Source organism: Streptopelia decaocto, assembly GCF_964273445.1.
Source record: "Streptopelia decaocto genome assembly, chromosome: 7".
Lineage (NCBI taxonomy): Eukaryota > Metazoa > Chordata > Aves > Columbiformes > Columbidae > Streptopelia > Streptopelia decaocto.
The window spans coordinates 34471016-34492287 of NC_138661.1; the positions used below are offsets into that span (position 1 = coordinate 34471016).

At 38.5% G+C, this 21272-nt stretch overlaps 1 protein-coding gene across 3 annotated transcripts; it reads right to left on the minus strand.

Annotated features, from left to right (window-relative positions):
- Positions 1-1647: 1647 nt before the first annotated feature.
- Positions 1648-20837, minus strand: KATNBL1 (katanin regulatory subunit B1 like 1). Of its 3 annotated transcripts, none has more exons than XM_082057448.1 (11): positions 20707-20837; positions 13028-13155; positions 11303-11343; positions 10655-10934; positions 9149-9267; positions 8920-8970; positions 8749-8838; positions 8097-8192; positions 7534-7627; positions 3373-6168; positions 1648-3252 (listed from the first exon to the last, which is right to left on the minus strand). In XM_082057448.1, the coding sequence occupies exons 2-10, from the start codon at positions 13139-13141 to the stop codon at positions 6136-6138; spliced, it is 918 nt and encodes a 305-aa protein (XP_081913574.1). In that variant the 5' UTR covers positions 13142-13155; positions 20707-20837; the 3' UTR covers positions 1648-3252; positions 3373-6135. The 3 variants fall into 3 exon arrangements, with proteins under 3 accessions (XP_081913574.1, XP_081913573.1, XP_081913572.1); XM_082057447.1 differs by lacking the exons at positions 1648-3252; positions 3373-6168 and adding exons at positions 6186-6577; positions 20127-20166 and having other exon boundaries at positions 20707-20823; XM_082057446.1 differs by lacking the exons at positions 1648-3252; positions 3373-6168 and adding an exon at positions 6187-6577.
- Between the last annotated feature and the right edge of the window lie 435 nt (positions 20838-21272).

The following is a 21272-nucleotide window of genomic DNA, read 5'->3' on the forward strand; positions in this document are numbered from 1 at the left end:
TAGACTTATGAGAACACAAAGCAGAGAACAGAACCCGAGTTATTAGTTAGTCCTGCTTTGCATTACTACTTCACTAATAAAAGACAGAATCAGTTTTCTGACTGCTTGTACAATGATGGTTAAAACTGTGATTTCATTTACATTTTTCTGCAGCTGGAACATGGGGTGGGGCACAGTCCTCCAGGAATGAACTAATGCAGCAAGGGTTGTTTTTCCTTTTCAGTCAGGACCTTTAAACACACACACATAAATGTCTATGCCTTTTAGCTTTAAGATGAAGTACTATTAGCATATATAAAAAGAAGAAGGTTTCTGCTCTCCAAGCCAAGCACACAACAAACAGTTGCTTTCTGCGTTCATTGTATCAGTTTCATCAGCATGGAAATGGCATTTTTGGTTTCCAACATCATAATTCCACTTTTATGTAGACTAAGTAAATAACAGCACGGCTCATTCACATGCAATAAGACAACTTGACAAACATGAAATACACATTCTCCTGACAGCTGACTGTTTTTGTGCAACTTCTCAATTTAGAACCAAACATGCCACAGGCTTCTTGGATGTGGCAATCCTTCTCTGAAATAGTCTCTCTAAAAATTATTAACTCTTGCAGAAAGCAAGTTTGTATCATGCAGAAGAGAGGTGTAATGAAAGCCTGTTGTCACAACAGACAAAAAGTCTGGCTATTTTTCTGAAGCTGGAATACTTACTTTACTATTTAAGTCTTTCAATCCATGGAATATCTGAAAGAAGACTGAAAAGTGGCAACTGCAAAATCCAAACAATTCAGACTTTATGAAAGTGAAGCTCAGTCAGTAGGTTAAATACAACTTGAAAAAGAGCCTTCAACCTAAATTACAAGAGCTATTTGAAACTGTCTGCAGGTGACTTTAAAGCAGGATGCTAGGGTGTGTTCATTTTCCAAAACACCCACAAGAGCAGGCAGTCTTGGAATGTAACATTATCTTGATATTTAGATTTGGGTTTATTGTTTCACAATACTCCTAGCGCTTACCTAAAAAAAAATAAATATATATATATATATGGTTGCAATCTCAGTAAAATCCACTAGTTTGATTCTTTCAAGCCCATGCATATAGAAAAGAGCCCCTTTTCAAATTCACGGAACACTATTATTCACAGAAGTGTACTAAAGCAAGTCACAAGCATACCTATTAAAGCATTTTTATGTGTGTCTTGGCAGCTACCAGTTCCTGAAGGGAATTCAAATGGCTTTAAGCACTGAAATTAAGACATAAGGAAAAAAAAAAAAAGTGGAAAACAGAAACATGGCGTGTTGTATTTTGTTACAACCAGATGTTCAAGGCCTCAACAGTTAGTTGCTCATCTACACTGTAGTGCTCCAAATAATGACTGAATTGAAGCAGTGATCTGTATGAACTGGAAACAACTACATACCATGTTCAAACTGAAAGTAGATCTCATTTTATAGCAATTGCTCAGCAGCTATCATCAACGAAGAAATATACTACAGAACTGCAGTCCACATGAAGACAAAGATACTCTAGGTCTACAACAGTTGAAGTTGGTGTGATTATTCCTATTCTATCCCATTAAATGACAGTGCTACACCTCCCACCGCCCATTTGGCAATGAAAATAAATACTGCAGCTACAGTTACTGAGAGTGAAAACAGTTTATTTTTTTCAACCAAGTTGAAACTCAAACTTGCAGCCATGAGTGCCCACTTCAATTAATAAGTATTAACAAAACTTGTGAGAAAAGTCTGAAAGAGGGAAAATTTTCACAATTGCTTTAAAATGAATAGTGTCGAATAGCTAGGCCAGTGTTTTGTCCAGTATTTTAATCCTCCCTGCTTCTAACAATAGATTCTCACAGTATATTTAAACTAGAAGAGGAAGAAATAAAATTATGAAATTAAGAATGAATGTAGGGGAAGGGGAATAAATATTTTCCTTTAGTCTCATTCTAAGACAGCAAACAAGCTATTTAACTAATATGGAACAAAATTAAATTGTTTAATGAAGTACAATATAAGCACTAACAACACAAGCATACTCAATCTATTCTCTCATTGAATGCTTATCTGTAACCCACAATGATTACTGTGTGTAGAAAGGAAGACTGAAGACAAAAGCTAACCTACGCTGTCTGGCTTTTACCAAGGCTACTAAAAACTGCTTCATCTTTTTTCCTCCTCTAATGCATCATCAGCTCAATATAAAGTTCCTCACACAAGAACCAATTGCTTTCATAAACTAAAGAATTTGCATTGTACAAAAGCTGGAATAACTTCACACCAGTAGCATGATTTGCATGGTTTTGTATTCCGAAATATATGACTACGAACCATCTGCTTCCCTTTGTACCAGAAAACTGGGCACAAAATATAGTAGCAAATCTCCACACTAAGACAGACATTCAGTCTTCTGTAAAACTTGAAGATTTGGCAAGATGGACTGGCAAATGGAACTACTTGCTGGTTTCAAAATGTAAACTTTGTACTAGGTATTTTCAAGTTTCTACACACAAAACCATCCACCCTTTCAAGAAAGAAACAAAAACAAACCCACCACAACAAAAAACCCCAAAAAACAACACACCACAAATCAGCACTGTAGCATCTTTCTTCAAAACTTTTTAATGCAAAATGCATAAAGACCTGTAAGTCCAAACCTGCCTACTTCAGATACCAGAAAATGCAAATATAGCCCTCTTTAAGATACATTTGGCACAATGCAGTGGGGCTGATGTCATTCGGTATAGGGCATGAATACTTTTTTTGTCCTTTCCTGTTCTCCCATCCCTCCTGCTCCCCAAGTGTTACAACCGCAGCCTTCGCTAACAATAAGGCAGCCTACAGAGAGGGAAATATCATTTTAATGTCACCTCGCTGCAGACGAGAAGCTCCTGGAGGGCTGATGCTAGTTTTTTTAAATATGAGTAACAATTTGTGAGCACTATTAGGGAGCCTGGAACTCCAGTACTTGTGCGATACAAGGGTGTTCCACTGCAGCGTATTCTGTACTAAGGAACTTCTGTAACTCCATCAAAATGGAGCTACGCAGAATCATTAAGAGATGCTAGCTTCTTTCTACCCAGCTAATTACTGGGGTAGCTTTTTCTGTCTCCACTCTTCAGAAAGCTATCAGCAATACCTAAAATTTGATTCTTATATTAACAGAATATTGAGGGGTTTTTAAGCTCTGCAGAAGAGGCAGTTTGTCAGAAGGCTGCTTTAGTTTCAGTTTAGGCAATGGATAAATTCTGGTTCACATGTCAAATAAAATCCCTTTCAGCAAAACAGCCTCAAGGATTCTCAGGGAACACTGAAGAACAGTACATCTCTTGCCTCAAGGACACTAACTTCATATCGAGTCACGTAACATGAAGAACAGCTTTGTGGAGGCATCCTTCATTCTCAAGTGCATACATGCTTCTGCATCACAAGAACACAAGGGATAAAGGATTAATTCTGCCTCAATCTGTTGACCCATGTTAAAGCCAGCTTTTTCAGAAAGTGTCACAAAGATTAGCAATTATGCATGATTGCTCAAAAACTTAATTCTTAGATTCACCAAGATATCTACATGGGTTTCACAGTTACACAGCTTTTAAGACATTTTACTCATGTCACCTTTGAGCAGGTGTCATACATACACATTCTATTACAGCAAAACTGATTCCTAGCCATTTGAGTACTAATGAACACATAACAAGCTGAGTCTGAACATCAGCGTGAACAGGTTTAAGATCATGACAGAAAAATAATTTCATAACAGAGACCAGAATCCCATTCTTACAGTCTAGTAGCTGCCTGAAAACAGTAAAAAAAAATCATTTAAAATAAGGCACACATACTAATAACTTCATGTTTAATACTGTATTATTGATGCTGTCAAAATACAACTTTTGGCAGTTAAAAATAATGCATTATTTTATTAGATATTTCTCAATAACAATCCTCAAGTCAATCTTACCTTGCCAACTAGAACAAAAGCACCATCAGTTACCATTTGCTAGATCCATGGCCACATGCAGAATTATAAGCCCATGTATTTACATCTATAGTCAAGCTGGATTTTTGCATACTAGAGTATTTCACTTTAATCAATTACAATGATTACTTCTTGTACTATCAGAAAAAAAACGGGCATGAGTTATTTTGTCTATTAAAAAACCCCACACAAACAAAACAGGACAAAATAAGATCTGAGTGTCCATCACTTTTATAGTATTCTCCTTGAGGAATAACCTGTTTCAGCAATCGTTGTCCAAATTAAGCTAGTCTTTATGTTACTTTTACACTTAAGTAAGCAACAGAACAGTAAGGTAACAGAATGTGATAAATCCTTTAAGTTTTTAATTGATAGCAGAACTTACTACTTCTCAGATGTTCTTATCTCAAACTCTTTTGATTGTGAAATATCTCTAATTCTAGCAAAAAGAATTTGACTTTGTGCATATCTCGAGATTGTCCCACAGAGTTCTCAGTTTTGGGATGTCCCAGAAACCCTTCCCTGTAGCTGACTGCCCTGGGAAGCGCAAAACCTTTGGTGGTTTAAAGAATCTTCAAATAAGCAAAAGCACCAAGTTCTGATGGCAGATTTCTAGTTAGCCTTCAGAAGTTAGCAATAATGATATGTAAATTAAATACAAAATGAAGCAGCAGAAGGCCTAAGGCTGTTGACCACTACGAGAGTTTAAAATTCATTTATTTAATCTGTAAAGCAAAAACCTCTTGGGGCTATCAAAAGACTTTTCTCCTGCATGCCAATAAAAGTGCATACGCTTACCGCTAGGTGCAAAACCAACCCTTGTAAGTTCTTAGTTTTTTAAGAAGACAGACTATTTGGTGATACATGCTGTGCATGTGTAGTTAGGTTTTAAGTGAACAGCTGGCACTTCACAAGTTTTAATTGGAAAAGCACGCTTACTAATCACAAAATTAAAAAAAGGCAATAGCAAGCCTAAAATCAAAACTCCCTCAGAGCTACTAAGCTATGGCTTTTAAATTAAAATAGTACAGGATAGCAACAGGATAGCAAAAGAGTTTATAGCTGTATTTTCAATGCTATTGTTGGTATGAATTTGCCATCATTGATCAGGCTAGAACTTTATTAATTTTGCAAAAGCTCTTTATCAGTTTAAAGGAGGTAGTATAAAAAGGATGTGATTTGAATAACATGGCCTCAACTGGCTGTAAACATTTCAAACAATAAATATCTATAATAAAAAGTACTGTGGAAGAGATTATTCTAGAAATTGTTTTTATGAACTTGAAAAAACAGTAGATACAATATATTTACTTATTTGCATGTAGTTTAAATGATACAGAACAGGATTACTGTGTTAGAAATCCACGTACAATATAAAAACATTCATTAGACATGAATTCACCATTCTGCTGACATTTGCAACAACTGTTTATCCAAGCTTAACTTCAGGTATTTATATTTTTCATACATGATTTTTTGAATATGTGCAATGTTTCATTAACTACACAATGTGAAACCCTGATTTTTGTAGTTTTTCATCACAATCTGAACATAATAGCTATTTGCATTTTAACACACTGGATTTTAGAAACACTAGTATTTAAGGCATCTTTGCTGTATAGTTTCTCAATAGTGCAAACAAAAATTGTCTTTAGTAATTTGATTAAAACATAGAAGTAACTGAATATTCCAAAGTTGGTTTTTTTTTAATGTAATTGGAAGATAGGTGTGCATTTTGGAGTTCTTTACATTTAAAAGCTCTTAATGCTGACTGCTTTTCTTGGTTCCTTGTAACTGGTTCTGCTGTCTTGTCTTCGCGATAACATAATTCGTCTTCCTTTATGCAATGTTGTAAAATACAGTAGCATTTAACTGAATACCTAGTAACTGAGTGAATCCCAAATGCAGCAAAGGCATACAGTTTTCATAGTGCACTTTCACCTCACTGAAGTAAAAGTTGCTCCTACTAGACATTTTTCCACTTCAATGTGAAGTAGATTGTTAGGATTTTGTTAGTGGTTTCATTAAACAGCTTGACAGTTCAGTTCTCTTCTGCCAGTATTTCTCAAAAGGCTTTCAGAAACAGTACATATGTCAGGGATACTTTAGGGGATCTTTTCACCACATAAGCGCACAGAGTTTCCCAATCATGTCAGCGTAGCTGTAATAAATAAGCATTTACATCCTAGAAGGAAAAAAAAAACAACAAAAAAAAGAGAAAGTGTCACATTACTTATGGCTGTAGCATTGGTGGTGTGCCTGAGGCAGGGTAACCAACCAGGACCATAAGACAAGAATAATTCAGTTTAGGCCAAATTACAGAAAAAGTTATCTTCAAGATTACTTTTAATTAATACTTTCAAAGCCACTTTACGTACTAGAAAGCCTGCAAGAATAGTGGGATTAGTTTCCAAAGACATCAGTTTAGTCCACTTTTCCTGTTCCCTGCATGCACACGAAAGAAAATCCTCATCATGAGACCATGTATTTGAAGGATGTTTATTAAGAGTGACCGTCCGTCACCCCATCCCTCCAACATTCGTGTACCACTTCTTTTGCTCCTGATTTGTTCCAGTGGCCTTGGTCAATCTATCCTGATATACATGAAGGAAGCAAATGGACAGAAAGTGAACCCGGATTCTAGAGAAACAAACTTACACTGGCTAGAATTGCTGTGTTTATCTACCAGAAGAAACAGGCAGTCTATATTTCAAGTTCCCATTGCTCTACTAGTTCAGCAATAGAACTGAGTTCTTCTGCACCCCTGCTGACTGAAACTTCACAAGAAGTTTGTAATTATCCTTGTAGATATGTCAAAATTGAAGCCAGAGGTATGCAGCAGTCTAAGAACAGTATTAATAACTTATTTGATACCTCAAAGTGACAAATTCTGTATCCATAGAATTATAGATTCCAGAAAACTCTTTCAGATATAAATAAAGCATGCAATCTCCAAGTTCTTTTCAAGTTCACTCAAATCCTGCACATAACCAAGTGTCTGTTTTAAGTTCTTTCTAACTGACTACCTTCATCAGGTCCCACCATGTGGAGAGGTTTCTTAGAAAGTACAACTCTTGGTGCCCAACCTCAGAAAGCCATGTTTATAGAGATGAGCATCATGGGCAGCAAATTGTGCATTTACCAGACACCCTCATATTACCAAAACCACAATGTACTGAGAAAGGCAAATGGGAATTCACTTCAGATGGAAACCCTGTTCTCTCTTTCAGAGTCCACCTACTCTCCTGGGCCCTTTTTTACATCAATTTTAAGGCTTCTCACTATTAGCTGTTTTATTATTAAGGAGATGCCTTCTCTGTGAAGAAAGAAAATAGAATAAAAAAAGTCATCATTAGCATCCTTAACCACACTACTGTTAGCATAGCGAATACAATCCATACTTCTGTCAAAATTGTGAAATATATTTGAGCATTAGAAGTAAATACAGGCGTTTATCTGTCAACAGTTTAGCAAAAATAACATCAAGTGAGAGGAATACTGTAAGTGATACAGTTATGTTCATTACTAAATACACCTGGAACTGGATTACCTTAGCTATATTACCAGTATATCCTGGAACCAGAGTAAGATGATTCTCCTGATCCCACAATCCGCTTAACTGTCGTTTTAAAATGTGAATGTTTCTGAAAAAGAATTGACAACACTTTATAATGCACATACTACATTTCAGTAGACTTTGACTGAAACACATGATAAATAATGCATAGAGACTTAGTCTATATGATATTGCTACAATGTCAGAAAAATTTTGATCCAACTTCTATAGCAGTTATATAACCCTTGATGTGACTATGTTCTACATGTATTAGAACTCTAGTAAAACAAACAAAAAAAAACCCAAACAAAACAAATGAAAACAAACCAAAAACAAACCCCCCAAACCAAAACCCAAACACATGACTATCATTAGGTAAGTTTCAAAACACCACCTGTGTCTTAAGAACTTATTTTAAGTACTTTTAAACTGTCACTTTAAAATTATATTTTTTCCCTTGTAGATAAAGCGTGCCCCAAGTGATCAAAGTTAAAACAGGTTTTGAGATAGAGTAAGCTCAAGAAACACATTTAAGTACTTCCCAATACTATACTCACCCATCTTCTGCCTTTTCTTTTTCTGTATGTGCAGATAGTTCTGACCACCATCTTTTAATGACAGCCTGAAGCCAGTTTAAACCAACTATCACATATCTGCAACAATATATTTGACACATTATGCTTTTTCCCCCTCTCCAGTATCTACAGGTCAGCTAAGGTGTCAAGACAAATTGGTAAGCAACTCAGAAAGCAACACATTTTCTATTCTGGAAGAAGAAAATCTAGACAAACTGGCAAGTTTAAATACTTGACTGTGCTATCAATTTCAAAGTGGTAAACTGAAGCTTTTGCTGAAAAAGTAAGAGATTTTTCAGGTATTTTGCCTGAAAATTCTGCCCTGACTTCATGTCATAAAGCATACTAAAACTGCAATGCTATTCTGTTTTACTGTTTAGGATAAATAAACCTGCATAAGGGCAAAGCCAGTCCACTCCAGTCCTTAACCTTGCACAAGTTGTTTGCACCACTGTTTTGTTAAAGGACAAAGGTTTTAAGGAAAGCCTCCCTTCAGGTGGGTGTTCCATGAGAAACAAAGGGTTGGGAAAAGGGGCAAAGGGAACAAGAGTCAGATAACTAAACACCATTCATTTCTAGCACATTGTATAGCCAGTATGTGTGTGTTTTGAAAACATCTAAAATTGATACTTACTCTTCATATTTGCTTTTAAGTAGCGATTTCACTAAAGGCAAAAGATCTACACAGCAGCCAACTGAAATATATGGTTTTTCTTCCTGTAAACTTAAAAAACAAGATGTTTCAGAAGTGCTTGAACTTCAACATGGTTATAGCAGATTCTCATCCCCCACTTTTTGTCTGTACCTGTTTGTAAGCACAGGAAGGCAGTCTACTACTACTCCAAGATCCTGTATCCTGGAAACATTAAGAATAAAATCAGAAATGTTACTAGTAGAGTATAGGTTGAAGTATAATCTTTAAATCATAGTGGAAGAATAAGTATAACAAACATCTAAGTAACCTCTAAAAATACTGCAGTATATTTGGGATTGCTACCATCTCAGGAATATAAAAGAAGAGATACTTCATTTACCTCACTAAGTAGGCTACCAGTTCACTTATACTTCTCCTTCTCCAAAATGTTAAAGCTACATTCAGCCTCAGGTTCCTGCTGAAGAGAACTTGAGCCATAGTTTCATGGTCCTGAGAAACCTGTATATTTTTGAAAATAAAAAAGAAGTTTACCAAAAGTTAAGTAGCCAGCAACAACACAATAAGCTGCTCTAATATAGTGATTTAGTACATGAAAATATACTTTCCTACCTGTGTACTGATGAGTTTGTTTTAGAAATTTAGCCAAAAATGGCCTTAAAAATTTCCCTTAGCAGGAGACACAACTAAATTAAGAATACCCAAAAGCTGCAAGAATAAGGTCTGTAGACACCTAAAGAGAGGTTCTAATAACAAAACTGAGTATTCATAAACATCAATCTATAATTCTCACAAATTTTGAGAACTTTTTACTTAGATGCATATTAATTTTGAGAACTTTAACAATTAGACACAGTAATTACATACATTATTCCGAACTTTGACAAAATTGTTGATTTCTGAAAAACCTTATTCTTTGAATGAAATTTAAAATTTTATTAAAATCTTGGATTGGAATAAACATTGCAGAGAGCCACCCACGTCTCTCCAACCAGTTAAACATTCATCTTGGCCAGTGATCTGGTCTTTAGTTACTCAGAGGATTAACCTTCCCCAGTCTTCATTTCTTTACTCTTCTTTCTGGAACCTCTTAGTTCTAACTATCCTGCTGCTCCTTCCTTGAAACCATCAAAGTCAATGGAGCACAAGAGTGCCACAGACTGTACCTCCAAGCCCACTGGACTCTCAGGGTTCTCTCTTCACAGTAGCGCACACTTACGGTACCATGAAAAGACACCAATGCGATAGTCTTTGACCTTATCTTCCTTGCAAAGCTTCACTTTAAACATCTGCAAGCCCCACTGGATAACAAACATCTATGGTAACAGAAATGGAAGCATCAACAGTAAAGGACTTAAATGGCCTTCTCTGTCACAAAACCTGTTTCATTTAAATATCTGACCTTTTAGCCAGTTTCAGAAGCCCTGTAAGCATTTGTCGTGTTTCATCAAGCGATCTTGAAGAAATACAGTCTTGTACAAATTTTCAAGTTAGTTTCATACACATTAAACTAATACTGCTACTGAAAATGGTCCTATCCCATCTCACCAGCTTATTCCCATCTATACGCTAACACTTTCACACTTCCATAAACATACATGTGGCCACACATCATGCCAGATCAAGAACCTAGCCAGATCAAACCAATGTTTTCCTTTGGTACTGGTACAATTTTAACCCAGATTAACTTGGCAGATCTGAGCTTCTGTGCTGACAAACACACAGGACTAATACTGTTAGCAAGTGACAGATAAAGACTATCAAAGGACCTGAACCAATCTATATGTTAAGAAAATTAATTTATTTGAAAACTTTCACAGCTAACCACACAAAGAAACTACCAGGAATACTTTTATTTTAAAATAAAGTTTCTTTAAACTCTACTTACCTCTGAAAAAAATCCACTATATTTGGATGAGGAGCCTTCTGTTTGAGATGAGCTAGAATCACTAGAATTCAGCAGGTGTGTACGACTGTCATGCAGTTTTGCTGGCAGATTCCCTGCACAAGCCAGTTCATTTTCTTTATTTGCCATGTCACAGTCCCTAGATTTAGGGAGCTGTTTCTTTCTGTAACAAGGCTTTGGAGTATAACAACGAACTTTTCTTTTACAATATACTACTTTGAAGAGAGAGAGGGGACTGGTCACTGTTTTTCCAACTGTTACTCTGCAAAAATAGAGCAGTATTTTAGTGAAGGTTGCTCTAAAACTAAGCAATCCTTTCTGTTATTAAGTTAAAATATATCGTTATGAATTCAGTAGTCAACATGCAGGTTACTTAAAATTATTTTATCCCCAAGATACACCTTCATGACATTTGGACTATCAGAACTAAGAGCTACCATTGATATTTTTCTCCTGCTTTTATTAATGCAGAGACTCATTATTATGGAAGCGGACAAAAGAACCACATGTTGTCAGTAAAAATTAAGACCCATCTTCCATTTGTGCCTGCATGCATGCTGTAACAGATTTAAACCGCTCACTCCTCCACCTCCCTTTCACTCAAAACTCAGACCAGCAGAGCCCTCCTACCTGTTTGTGTACGAAGCCAGCTGTTTTGGAGATTTCTTACCCTGGGACAAATGGAATAGAGAAAAATTACTAAAAAGGCTCAAACACTCCCACATTTTGTTCAAAAATAAGTCCTCCTTTACCATCCCTAAGTTTACCACAGACTCCCTTCATCCCACCCACTCTTCCTATTCTGCAACTGAAGGACAACTATGTTAACCTTCCTATAATCTTTGAGTATGTCACAATGACCTATAGATGTACTAGCTCTGCCACAACTGTTCTTGGAGCACCACAGTCAGCTATGAGCTCAGTGTATCTTTGGCAAGAGACAGGATTGTGACATCAGAGACAGATTCTTAAATTACTAGCAAACTAAAAACCTGTGACTAATAGAAAAAGCCTACTGTAATCTGATGGCAAAATTGCATTACTTCTCTCATACGTACATGTAAAGGCCCATAATACAGCAGATGCTAGTACTGGGGAGGATGACAGCAGAACATCTCCACAAAGCACAACGTACATGTAAAGGCCCATAATACAGCAGATGCTAGTACTGGGGAGGATGACAGCAGAACATCTCCACAAAGCACAACAACAGAAAAAAACCCCACCCCACACACACAAAAAAACAGACTGCTGTAGACAGTAGCAGCTTGATTATCCTGAATTCATTCACATTAAACAGATTAGCACCCTGACACCAATTAGGCTGCATAGAGAAGTGACATCCCAGAGGAATCACAAAATCCACTCAAGGTTGTGACACATAGATTAGTAAAACCTTTGAAAATTAAGCAAGGCAATTTGAAAATAAATTTCTAAAGACTTTAAAAAATACAATAATCTTCAATGTTTTAAAGCTTTATGTAATGAAGATGTATTGAAATGTGACATTCTGGTCTATTCTTCCCATTAGCAAACAAAGAATTCAAAATAATTAAAAAAAATCACTAACATGCTCAAGTTAGAGATATGTTTTTTTCATATAAACAGGTACTATGTATGTATGCTGCAGGCATTTCAACTTGAAAAGTTATACCACTGTTAATATCTATATTGTGCACATCAACTAAACAAAGCTATGATTTTTTTTTTGGTAACATGAGTAATAAAACCATGTGGTTTAATACATAGTATAAATAAACAGACATAGATATTGGAATCTTCACTACTGTCTGAATTGATCTTACACTAAGTTTACCTCCCTAATACTGTACTCCACTGCCTGCCTTACTCTTTAGCCACTAACACAGGTAGAGGTTATGAGAAGATATTTCTGACTAGCAAGAATCCAGTGACAGTACATGTTACTAGACAAGCTGAATGACAACAAGATGACAGGTTCATTTCAATGCAAGTATTTCACCTACCCCACCTCTCAATTGTGCCATGTAGTTCTCTTAGCAATAAAGCTAACTTTTTGATGATAGAATTCCTCTACTGGCACAGTTGTTGGCTAGACTGCCGATAAGTAGGTGTGAGTAAAACGATACCAGTAACTACTGCTCATGTGGACAATAAGATGCATGTATGTGTGTAGTCACTGCCTGTGCCCATTATAATGCATAGTTTTCATAATACAATCGCTGTTCAAGCTGAAGTTCTATTGTACATCTAAAACTGAAATGCCTAATAGTGCTGTGCTTCTATTAATGGTTTTAGACTGCTCAGAACTATGAACTTGCTTGAATGTTTACTTCAGTTTCAGAGAACATAAAAAAATAAAAACAAACAACTTACCTCCTTCATGATCTTCTTAGTAGCAGAAGAGATTCTTTTTCTTGGGAGATCAATGGGATAACCTTCAATATGGAACACTTTCTGTTTTCTAACATTGTGGGCTTCAGATGCCATAATCTCTCAAATCCCTGTTTTCAAGAGAAAGATATTTAGTTATATTTTCTAAAATATTCAGTCAATTTTCTTCAAATGCAGCTGGCAAACCCAGTTAACACAGCTGAACTAGTCACAAGATGTTCTATCATGTATATAACCCAAGACAACATCCTTTAGCAAATGTCAGCTGGAGGCCTTATCATTAGTAAAAAATGCTGATGAGCACTTCAAAATTTCCTTTTAGTTTTCCACAAAAAAAGAAAACAGCAGCAAAAACAAGTCACCTGCGCCCACCCCTACCCCTCCCCCCAAAAGAGAAGGGGAGAACTTGTTTTCAGACCATCTTAGTACACCTGCACTGAGGGGTGCCATACAGACAAAAGTAAGGCAATTTGAGACTCCTTCCTCCACATTTCACACTATGAATCTCATCAGCCACCTAGAAAAAAAATAATTGGTCCCACAACTGTTTCTAAGTGAGGAAAGGCAGCTAAGAAAAAACAATCCCTGCTTGTCAGGAAGATAAACTTCATCAAAACACCAAAGGTGAAAAAATGGAAATGAAAAATCTCCCCTTACTGGCAGATCCACCCCCTGCTCATTTTTCTCAGCATATAACTTTGGCTATTTTCCCATTAGATTAAAAAATTTAAAAAAATAAAAAAAAAAAATAAAAAAAATCTTTATTCCATGGTTAACCAGTAAGAAAATGTCTAAAGTACTTTGTCGTGAAGTATGCAAATATTTCTACAAGAATCAAAACCAAGATTGAGACAGTTGTACACATATTTTTGCATTTTGTGCAATTCAGAAAATCCATTGCTTGAGACTGGATTCACAAACTACATCACCATGCAACACTATTCTTGAAAGGTTTTAGCAAAACACCCCATCTTACTTTTAAAATCTCTCCCCTCCACCTTTAGCATGAACAGTCCTATCCCTTTTCCTCTATGTAGCAGATTTATCCCACATTAAGAACTTCAGTATTTAAAACACTAAGACACTTAGCACTGAAAAAGCCAGATGGGAAACAGCTTATTAGCCACGGAAGATCTTTCAGTGTAGTAGCTAAAGGCCATCAAATAAACAGGTGGCAGGCTCAAAACAAAGCAGAAGGTCTGTTCTCCACATAATGAATATTAAATTCCATATTGTAGGATAAGTAGAAGAAAAAAAAAAATCTTCCAGAGCTTCAATTTTCTTTAGAACGGGATCAGTACTAAAGAATCTCATTTGAGATCTTTCTCAAGAAAAGAAATATTTACCAACTTACCCTGTAAGATGGGAACATGGAGCCCTCAGACCAGTGATTTCAGTAAGCATTGCAAATGGCAGCATTATTTTGTGCCAGACCTGTAATAGCTGGTGGTCCATACTTTTCCAGATGCAAGGCTGGCTTAAGACAAGTTCATTAACTTGACTCTTTCCCTCTATACTATAGGATGGTGACAGAATAGTTGTCACCTTGTGAACTCTCCATGCTTCCAAGGCTTCCAGCCACCAGGCTTACAAATAAATAGAAAAAGGATTTTTTTCCACTGAAGTTTAGAAGAAACTGCAAGAACAACAAACAACTTCTCCTCTGCTTATCAGAGTGGTTGAAACCACTGTTTGGACTCAAAATGGGCTGTACGCTAAGTTTTAAACTTGGAGCACCACACAAACAACTGACCTTTTGAATAAAAGCCCAACCCAACAACTCTAAAATCTAAACAAATCCAGCCTATATTCAGGCTAATGATGAATGCAGAAAGCTAGAAGGACTGGAAATACCTTGATATCTTTTTGTATCCCCTGTCTAAGAATGTTGCTGAGGGGAAAGCAATAAACTCCAGAACAACAGGGAGGCTGACCTGCAACCACCAGACCTAAGCCCCACAGAATCATCCCATCAGATGCTAAAAATAATAATAATAATAATAAAAAAATCCATAATCTCTGTTCCTGAAGAATCATTTCTGCAACTACTCATGACACAATGACAGCTTACAACTCTTCATGCAGAAGAGTGACCTCTCCTTACTTAATAAATTATCTCAAACTACCCTCCTCTTTCATGCTAAGCAGTAAGCAAGAATTTGATCTCCAACATATAAGATAACACTGTTAAACTAGAATGCCATTTACTTAACAGAAGCGTAAAATACCAGAAGGCTAGAAAGAAATGTCAGTGTTTAATATCAGGCTCTAAAGAGCCTAAGATAACATCTGAAAAATACCTGAGGAGAGATTATTCTGGATGGGAAAGAAGTTTTCTACAAGAAGTTGAACATGTCCAAGAGGAAAATTAAGATAATTACATACTTTTACAAGTTTGATATAAGACAGAAGAACAGCCTCCCAGATGAAACAGGAAAAGACAACAACACTATAAATTCTTTCTTTAAAGACTTGGTACAGAAATCCAAAAGGCCAACAGATGATCAAATATAAAGGAACATCCAATGAAGTGAAGTAAAATCCTTACATCTGTGTTCACTGTCCTACAGTTTAGAGAGGTTTCCATGGTTTAACCTATTTTGTGAGGCTCTCTGATGATGCAGAATCAGAAGTGAATATATAAGCAGTAAGGAGATAGCCATGTTGTTAACCAAGCAAGGTGCAGAACCTCTCCCTTAGAGCTGAGAAAGCACCTAAAGAAATCACATGTGGAAAATGCAAGCAGTATTTAAAGATGGCCTCAAGGAAGATCCAGACTGACATCTCTGGTGTGCAAATTAGTAGACAATGTAATCAAGAATAGAACTAGTGGACACAAACAAGATATTGGGAAATATTTGACCTGGCTGTTGTGAAGGCAAGTCCCGCCCTGCAAAAGTAGGAGAATTATTTGAGAGTATGAAGTAGAGTCTGAGATTCTGAAGCACTGTCAGAAGTTCTTCACTTAAATCTATTGAGGAAACTAAGCAACCAAGTGACATGAGGGAAAGTTTTTGCATGGAGAAATAGCTAATTAACAGTGATAAACTGTCTAAGCAGTTCTCACATTGAAGAACACCACCACAGGAATCACACAGAAAATCTACATTGTTTTATGCTGTTTTATATCTTCACAGAGGAAACGAGTAGTTAAATGATGAAGATTGTCGACAATACAAAGTTATACCAGACACTTAAGATGAGGGCTCACTAAAGAATTAGAGGAGTACTGTGATGTACAATACACAGAAGCAATGATTATAGAGTAATGCAAAGCCTGCGTGCCTGCAGGCACGAGGAAATGTTAAGTTCCCATATAGAATCACAGGCTCAGATCTAATAATTGCCATCCACAAGATGTGCATATATGACAATTTACTGTAGATCATTTGGATTGCTCAGCGCTCCCAAACGGAACAACAAATAGTTAGAAAAACAAACAGAACACAGTTGTAACAGTATATAAAACTAATTCACGCCTGTATTTTATATACTGAATGCAGGTCTAGTATTCTTCCCTTCAAAAAACAAAAAAACAAACAAAAACCCAACCCAACCAACCAACAACAAACCCCTCAAACCAAAAAAACTCGAAAGGTGCCATTAAAGTAAAAAAGAGCTCAGACGAAGGAGAGTTAAAAAACCTGACCAAACAAAAAACCCCCACCATGGAATACTCTCCATAAAACAAACTGAATAGATTAGGCTTTTAGGTGTGGAAAAGAGGGTACCTATAGCAGAGAAGGGAAATAAGACAAAGGCCTACAAAATGAATGGCCTGGAGAAGTTGCACAGAGATTGTCCACTGTTTTGCTCAATGTTAGAATGAAGTGGCAAAAACCACTTGCTGAATGCAGACTCAAAACTAACAAAAGGGGGTGGCTCTTTGTGCAAATTATAATCAAGCTGAACTTGCCACAGGACATTGTTGACACTGGTTCCAGGGTTGACTGTGCAAATTCATAAAAACAAAATACATTGGAAGTGATTAAATACAGAAACGCAACTCAGGCATTATAGACACAGAGCAGAACACAAACAGAAGAATCTGGCACATCCAAGCCTAATACTGCTACATTAAACTTAGTCCATATCTCAAGAAACCTGATTTCTAAGGCTTAGTAACTCATGATAAAACACTAGCTGGCCAGCAATTAAAAATACAAATACTAGAGGAGCTTCACAGGGCTCTTCACAACTTTCATTTCCTATCTGCTATCAAACAGCATCTACAAATAGCTAATTAAGACACTACCACTCAGTTATTTTGAGATACATAAGGAGAATTTTTAAACTGGCATTAGATATTAATTTGTATGAGATCAAAAATGTTATACCTTGACTTTTTGAATTTTTGACTGTTCCTTGTGATGAGTGCAGCTAGTTGTACTTGTTCAGAACAATCTGTTACACCATTTCACTAACGGAGCTCCTTTGCTTGACAACATTTAAAAAATAAACTAAGGATAGAATGGAAGTTTCTTCAACTTTGCCCTAACTCTTCATCATACAAGACTGAACTGTTTTACAACTGTAACAAAGCAGACTGCAAATCTGAACAGAAATGCACAATTTCATTAAGATGACAGGCTCACATTCCACCAATTTCCCCGTCACATTGGTGATTTCTCACTGCAGATGCCAAGCTTCCAGCCCTCCTTCCTCCCCTTTTACTCTCCTGAATTTTCAGAGAACATGACTAGAGTAATGGCAGCCATACATCCTGGTAAGTCAGCTCATTTGTCCCCAGAGTAAACACACAGTAAGTGCGCAAAGTCTTCCTGATGGCTCTACTGCAGTTTTCTAAGTCTGATCTCTCCCGGATGCAACACAACTCTTCGAGTCAGATCACAATCAAGCAAAGAAAGTCGGCACTAAAAGGCTTTCAAGTGCATATCAATCCAAGGCAAGTATTAACAAACTCTGCCACTCCCTCCCATCCTCCTGTGTTCTGGGCACGGCCTCCAGAGAGGGATAAATTTTTCCTTGCATGTTATGTAATCTACACATGTATTAACATAACATTAATTTCTTACAGAACACAGACTTGAGTACTTTGCATGAGAGCCGAGCAAATGTAAAATAGCTAGATTTCTTAAATCATCACCCTTTAAAACATGCTTCTTGTCCCACTCTTGGCCCAAATTCTTAACAGCTATTTTTTCCTGTAGCATTCCACACACACTAGCCATCACAGATGTTCTTGTGATCTCCTCCCACTCCATATTAAATCAAGTGCAAGTTCAAGGATGACAATATTATACTCAGATGAAAGAGTTAATTGTTACTCCTCAAGGAGGGGAGTCCATGCTCTGAAAGCAATCAAAATAGGTATACATCAGGGAACCAGTCTTGGTCAACGAATTTCACCAATTATTAAGAGACTTAAAATTCTAACGAGAAACTTCCAAGAATGGTTATTGCAAATTTACTACCAAAAGGGTAATTTATCTACGAAAATAAATTGGCACTATCTTAGGATGTAGCAGCAATTCTGTAAGCTTGGCATCTCCTCCTTTTAACTCTGATAAATGTTACAGCATCCATCTGTCTTTCAGTTCTAGATGGCTTCCACATCCTTTGAATATGAAACAGGTTTTTTTGTTGTTGTTTTTTAAAAACTCATTTTTTAGTAATTTATGCCCTGACAGTTCATCAGATGTTAAATACGAAATTATCTTTAAATAAAAGTGAAGTTTTTAGGGAGTATGTTAATGCAAAATTTTTCCACAACACTACAAAAAAAAGTATGTTTTACATGACAGCAAGACAATTTTTTAATGTGCTCTATTTGTCAGGCCATTTTTTTCAGTTTAAAGTTTCATGTGTGGACAAAAGTCACAGGAATTACATTAATTTTGCAGTAAAGCCAAATAGCATTTGAGTAACTAGTAAAATTAGCTTATTCCTACAATTTAAACTCATTTTCCTATTACTCTTACATATGGAATTTGTCTGTGGATCCACTGGCACCATCTGTCATAATGAACCTCTGAGAATGACCACAAATCAGAGGTCAGTTAAGTTTACTGAGGATGAACTCAGGTGTGAATCAGCTCTCCTTGCAAAGCCAGCCTGAGTCTAGTAGCTGAACCTTATTCACATCCTCAAAAAAACCCCACCATTTTCCAGAGAAAAGTCAAACAAACAAGTACCCGTTTTCTGCTTCTGGAGATATCATTTACAGATATTAATCCATCATAAAGTAGTTAAGATAGCGTTTTAGTTCCTTCTGAGGTCAAACTTCACTCATGAAAAAATGCTTCTACCTGTTGATTGTCACTTATGAACACTACAGGAATAATAAGGTTTGGAAAGTTATATTATTAAAGTTATCTGGAAGTTGTTATATAGAAAATAAAGCTCTAATATGCTGAAGCTCCCACATTAATATTTCAAACAAGCTTTAAGAAATACTCTGATCTGTTCAGAGTATTTGAAAAGCCTTCTTAATTAATACTCACACTTCTTACTCTGGACACAAAACTGTTAAAACTATAAAACACAAAAAACAAAACACCAACCAAGGCCAACAGAAGCACCAACCTGCCTTCTGTTATGCTTTAATTCAACTAAACGTGGGTAGCTGTCCTTCTTTTCCTTCCCTGATTACAGCCAGAGAACACAAAGAACAAAAAAAATGGGAGTGGGAAAAGCAAAGTTCATGTTCCAAGAAGAAACAGAAGAAAATTGTTTTAAACCAAACTGACTTAACCTTGTATTAAAGCACAGCATGTTATAAAAAGAGCAACAAAAAGTTTAAAAAACTACCCCCAATCTCTCTCCTTAGCAGATCTCACTAACCAGAATTTCTTTATTTTAAGACCTGCATTCAACAACGTGCCAAAATACCTCAGCAGAAGTGGAAAAAAAAAAAAAAATCTGACGGCCTTTTAACAAAGTAATTAATACAGGGTCTGGTCTTCAAGCATCAGAAGACTCTCCACCCCCCCCTTTTTTTTCCTCCACTGGAATCTGTCACACCCAGGGAATAAAATCCATCAGCAGGCCTCACACCCAGCTTGTTATTCTTCTTTTAGGTAGCACCAAAATCTTTCCCACTCTCTTTGCTTTTACCTACCATCGTACACCATCGCTTCGAGTTGTGGCCGACGTCACCACTTAAAAAAAAAAAGACAAAGCTGACAGAACTCGCTCGCTGCAGACTGCAGGTACCGAAGACGGCTGTGCCGCAGCCTGACGGTGGCCGTGGTGTCCCCGCACCAGCACAGCCGAGGGCCCCGCGGTGCTGGGCGGTGCAGGCTGGGCTGCCGGGCGGGGACACTTGGCGGTGGCCGCCGCGGGTCCCACGGCGCGGGAGGCAGGCAGTCCCGCTCGCCCACCGGCGGCGGTAGCCGGCCCGCAGCCCCCAAGCCCCGGCCCACGCGCTGGGCGGGGCGCCCCGGAGCCGCACCTGGCCCGGACGAGGCACAGCGGGGCCCGGACGGCGCCGCCCGCCCCGCTCCGCTCCGCTCCACCAGAGTCGGCGGGCAGCTGGAAGGCCTCGCCGAAGATCCCTCCCGCCCCCAGTTTCCCAGCGGCTGAAGACGCGCCCTGCGCCAAGAGTGGCCCCCCAGCCAGTAGGGACCCCATCCGCTGCCGGCCCAGAGCGCCGGCTTCTCGTCCGCGGCCCATGGAGCCTTCACCTTCCCCTCGCTCACCTGCAGCTCATGGTACCGGGCCGGGCCAGGCCGAGGGGAGAGGAGGAGCCACGCGAAGCTACCGCCGGGGCCCAGCGCCCGGAGCCTGCGCCATTCAAACGCCGCCGCGCTGCATGCTGGGCCGCGCCGCGCCACGCCCACCCGCCGCGCTGCTCGGCGCGGGCACGCGGCGCCCTCTGGCGGCTGCGCCTCCGGCACCGCCCAGCGGCCGAGGCCGCGCCCGTCGCGGCGACCGCGGCAGCTGCCGGACGCCCCGCCCCGCCCCGTCCCCCCGCGTGCTGCGGCCGGGCCGCTCGTTGAGCTGGGTGGGGCCGCTGCTTCCGCGGTGGGTGAGGTCGGTCGTCACGGCAGAGCTGTCTCCGTCCTGCTGTCCGCGCTGCTACAGGCGCCCCTCCTCAGGCTTCTTCCGTCCTTCCCGCCTGGAGGCAGCTCCGGCCGGCTGCCGGGCCGAGTGCGCCCCATGGCCGCCAGCCGCCTGGCCTGGCCGTGCCTTCCCTGTGCCGGTCGGGTCCAGCTTCTGCTGAGGCAACTTCCTCGTCCTCCAGCGCTTCCCCGCCAGGAGCGGA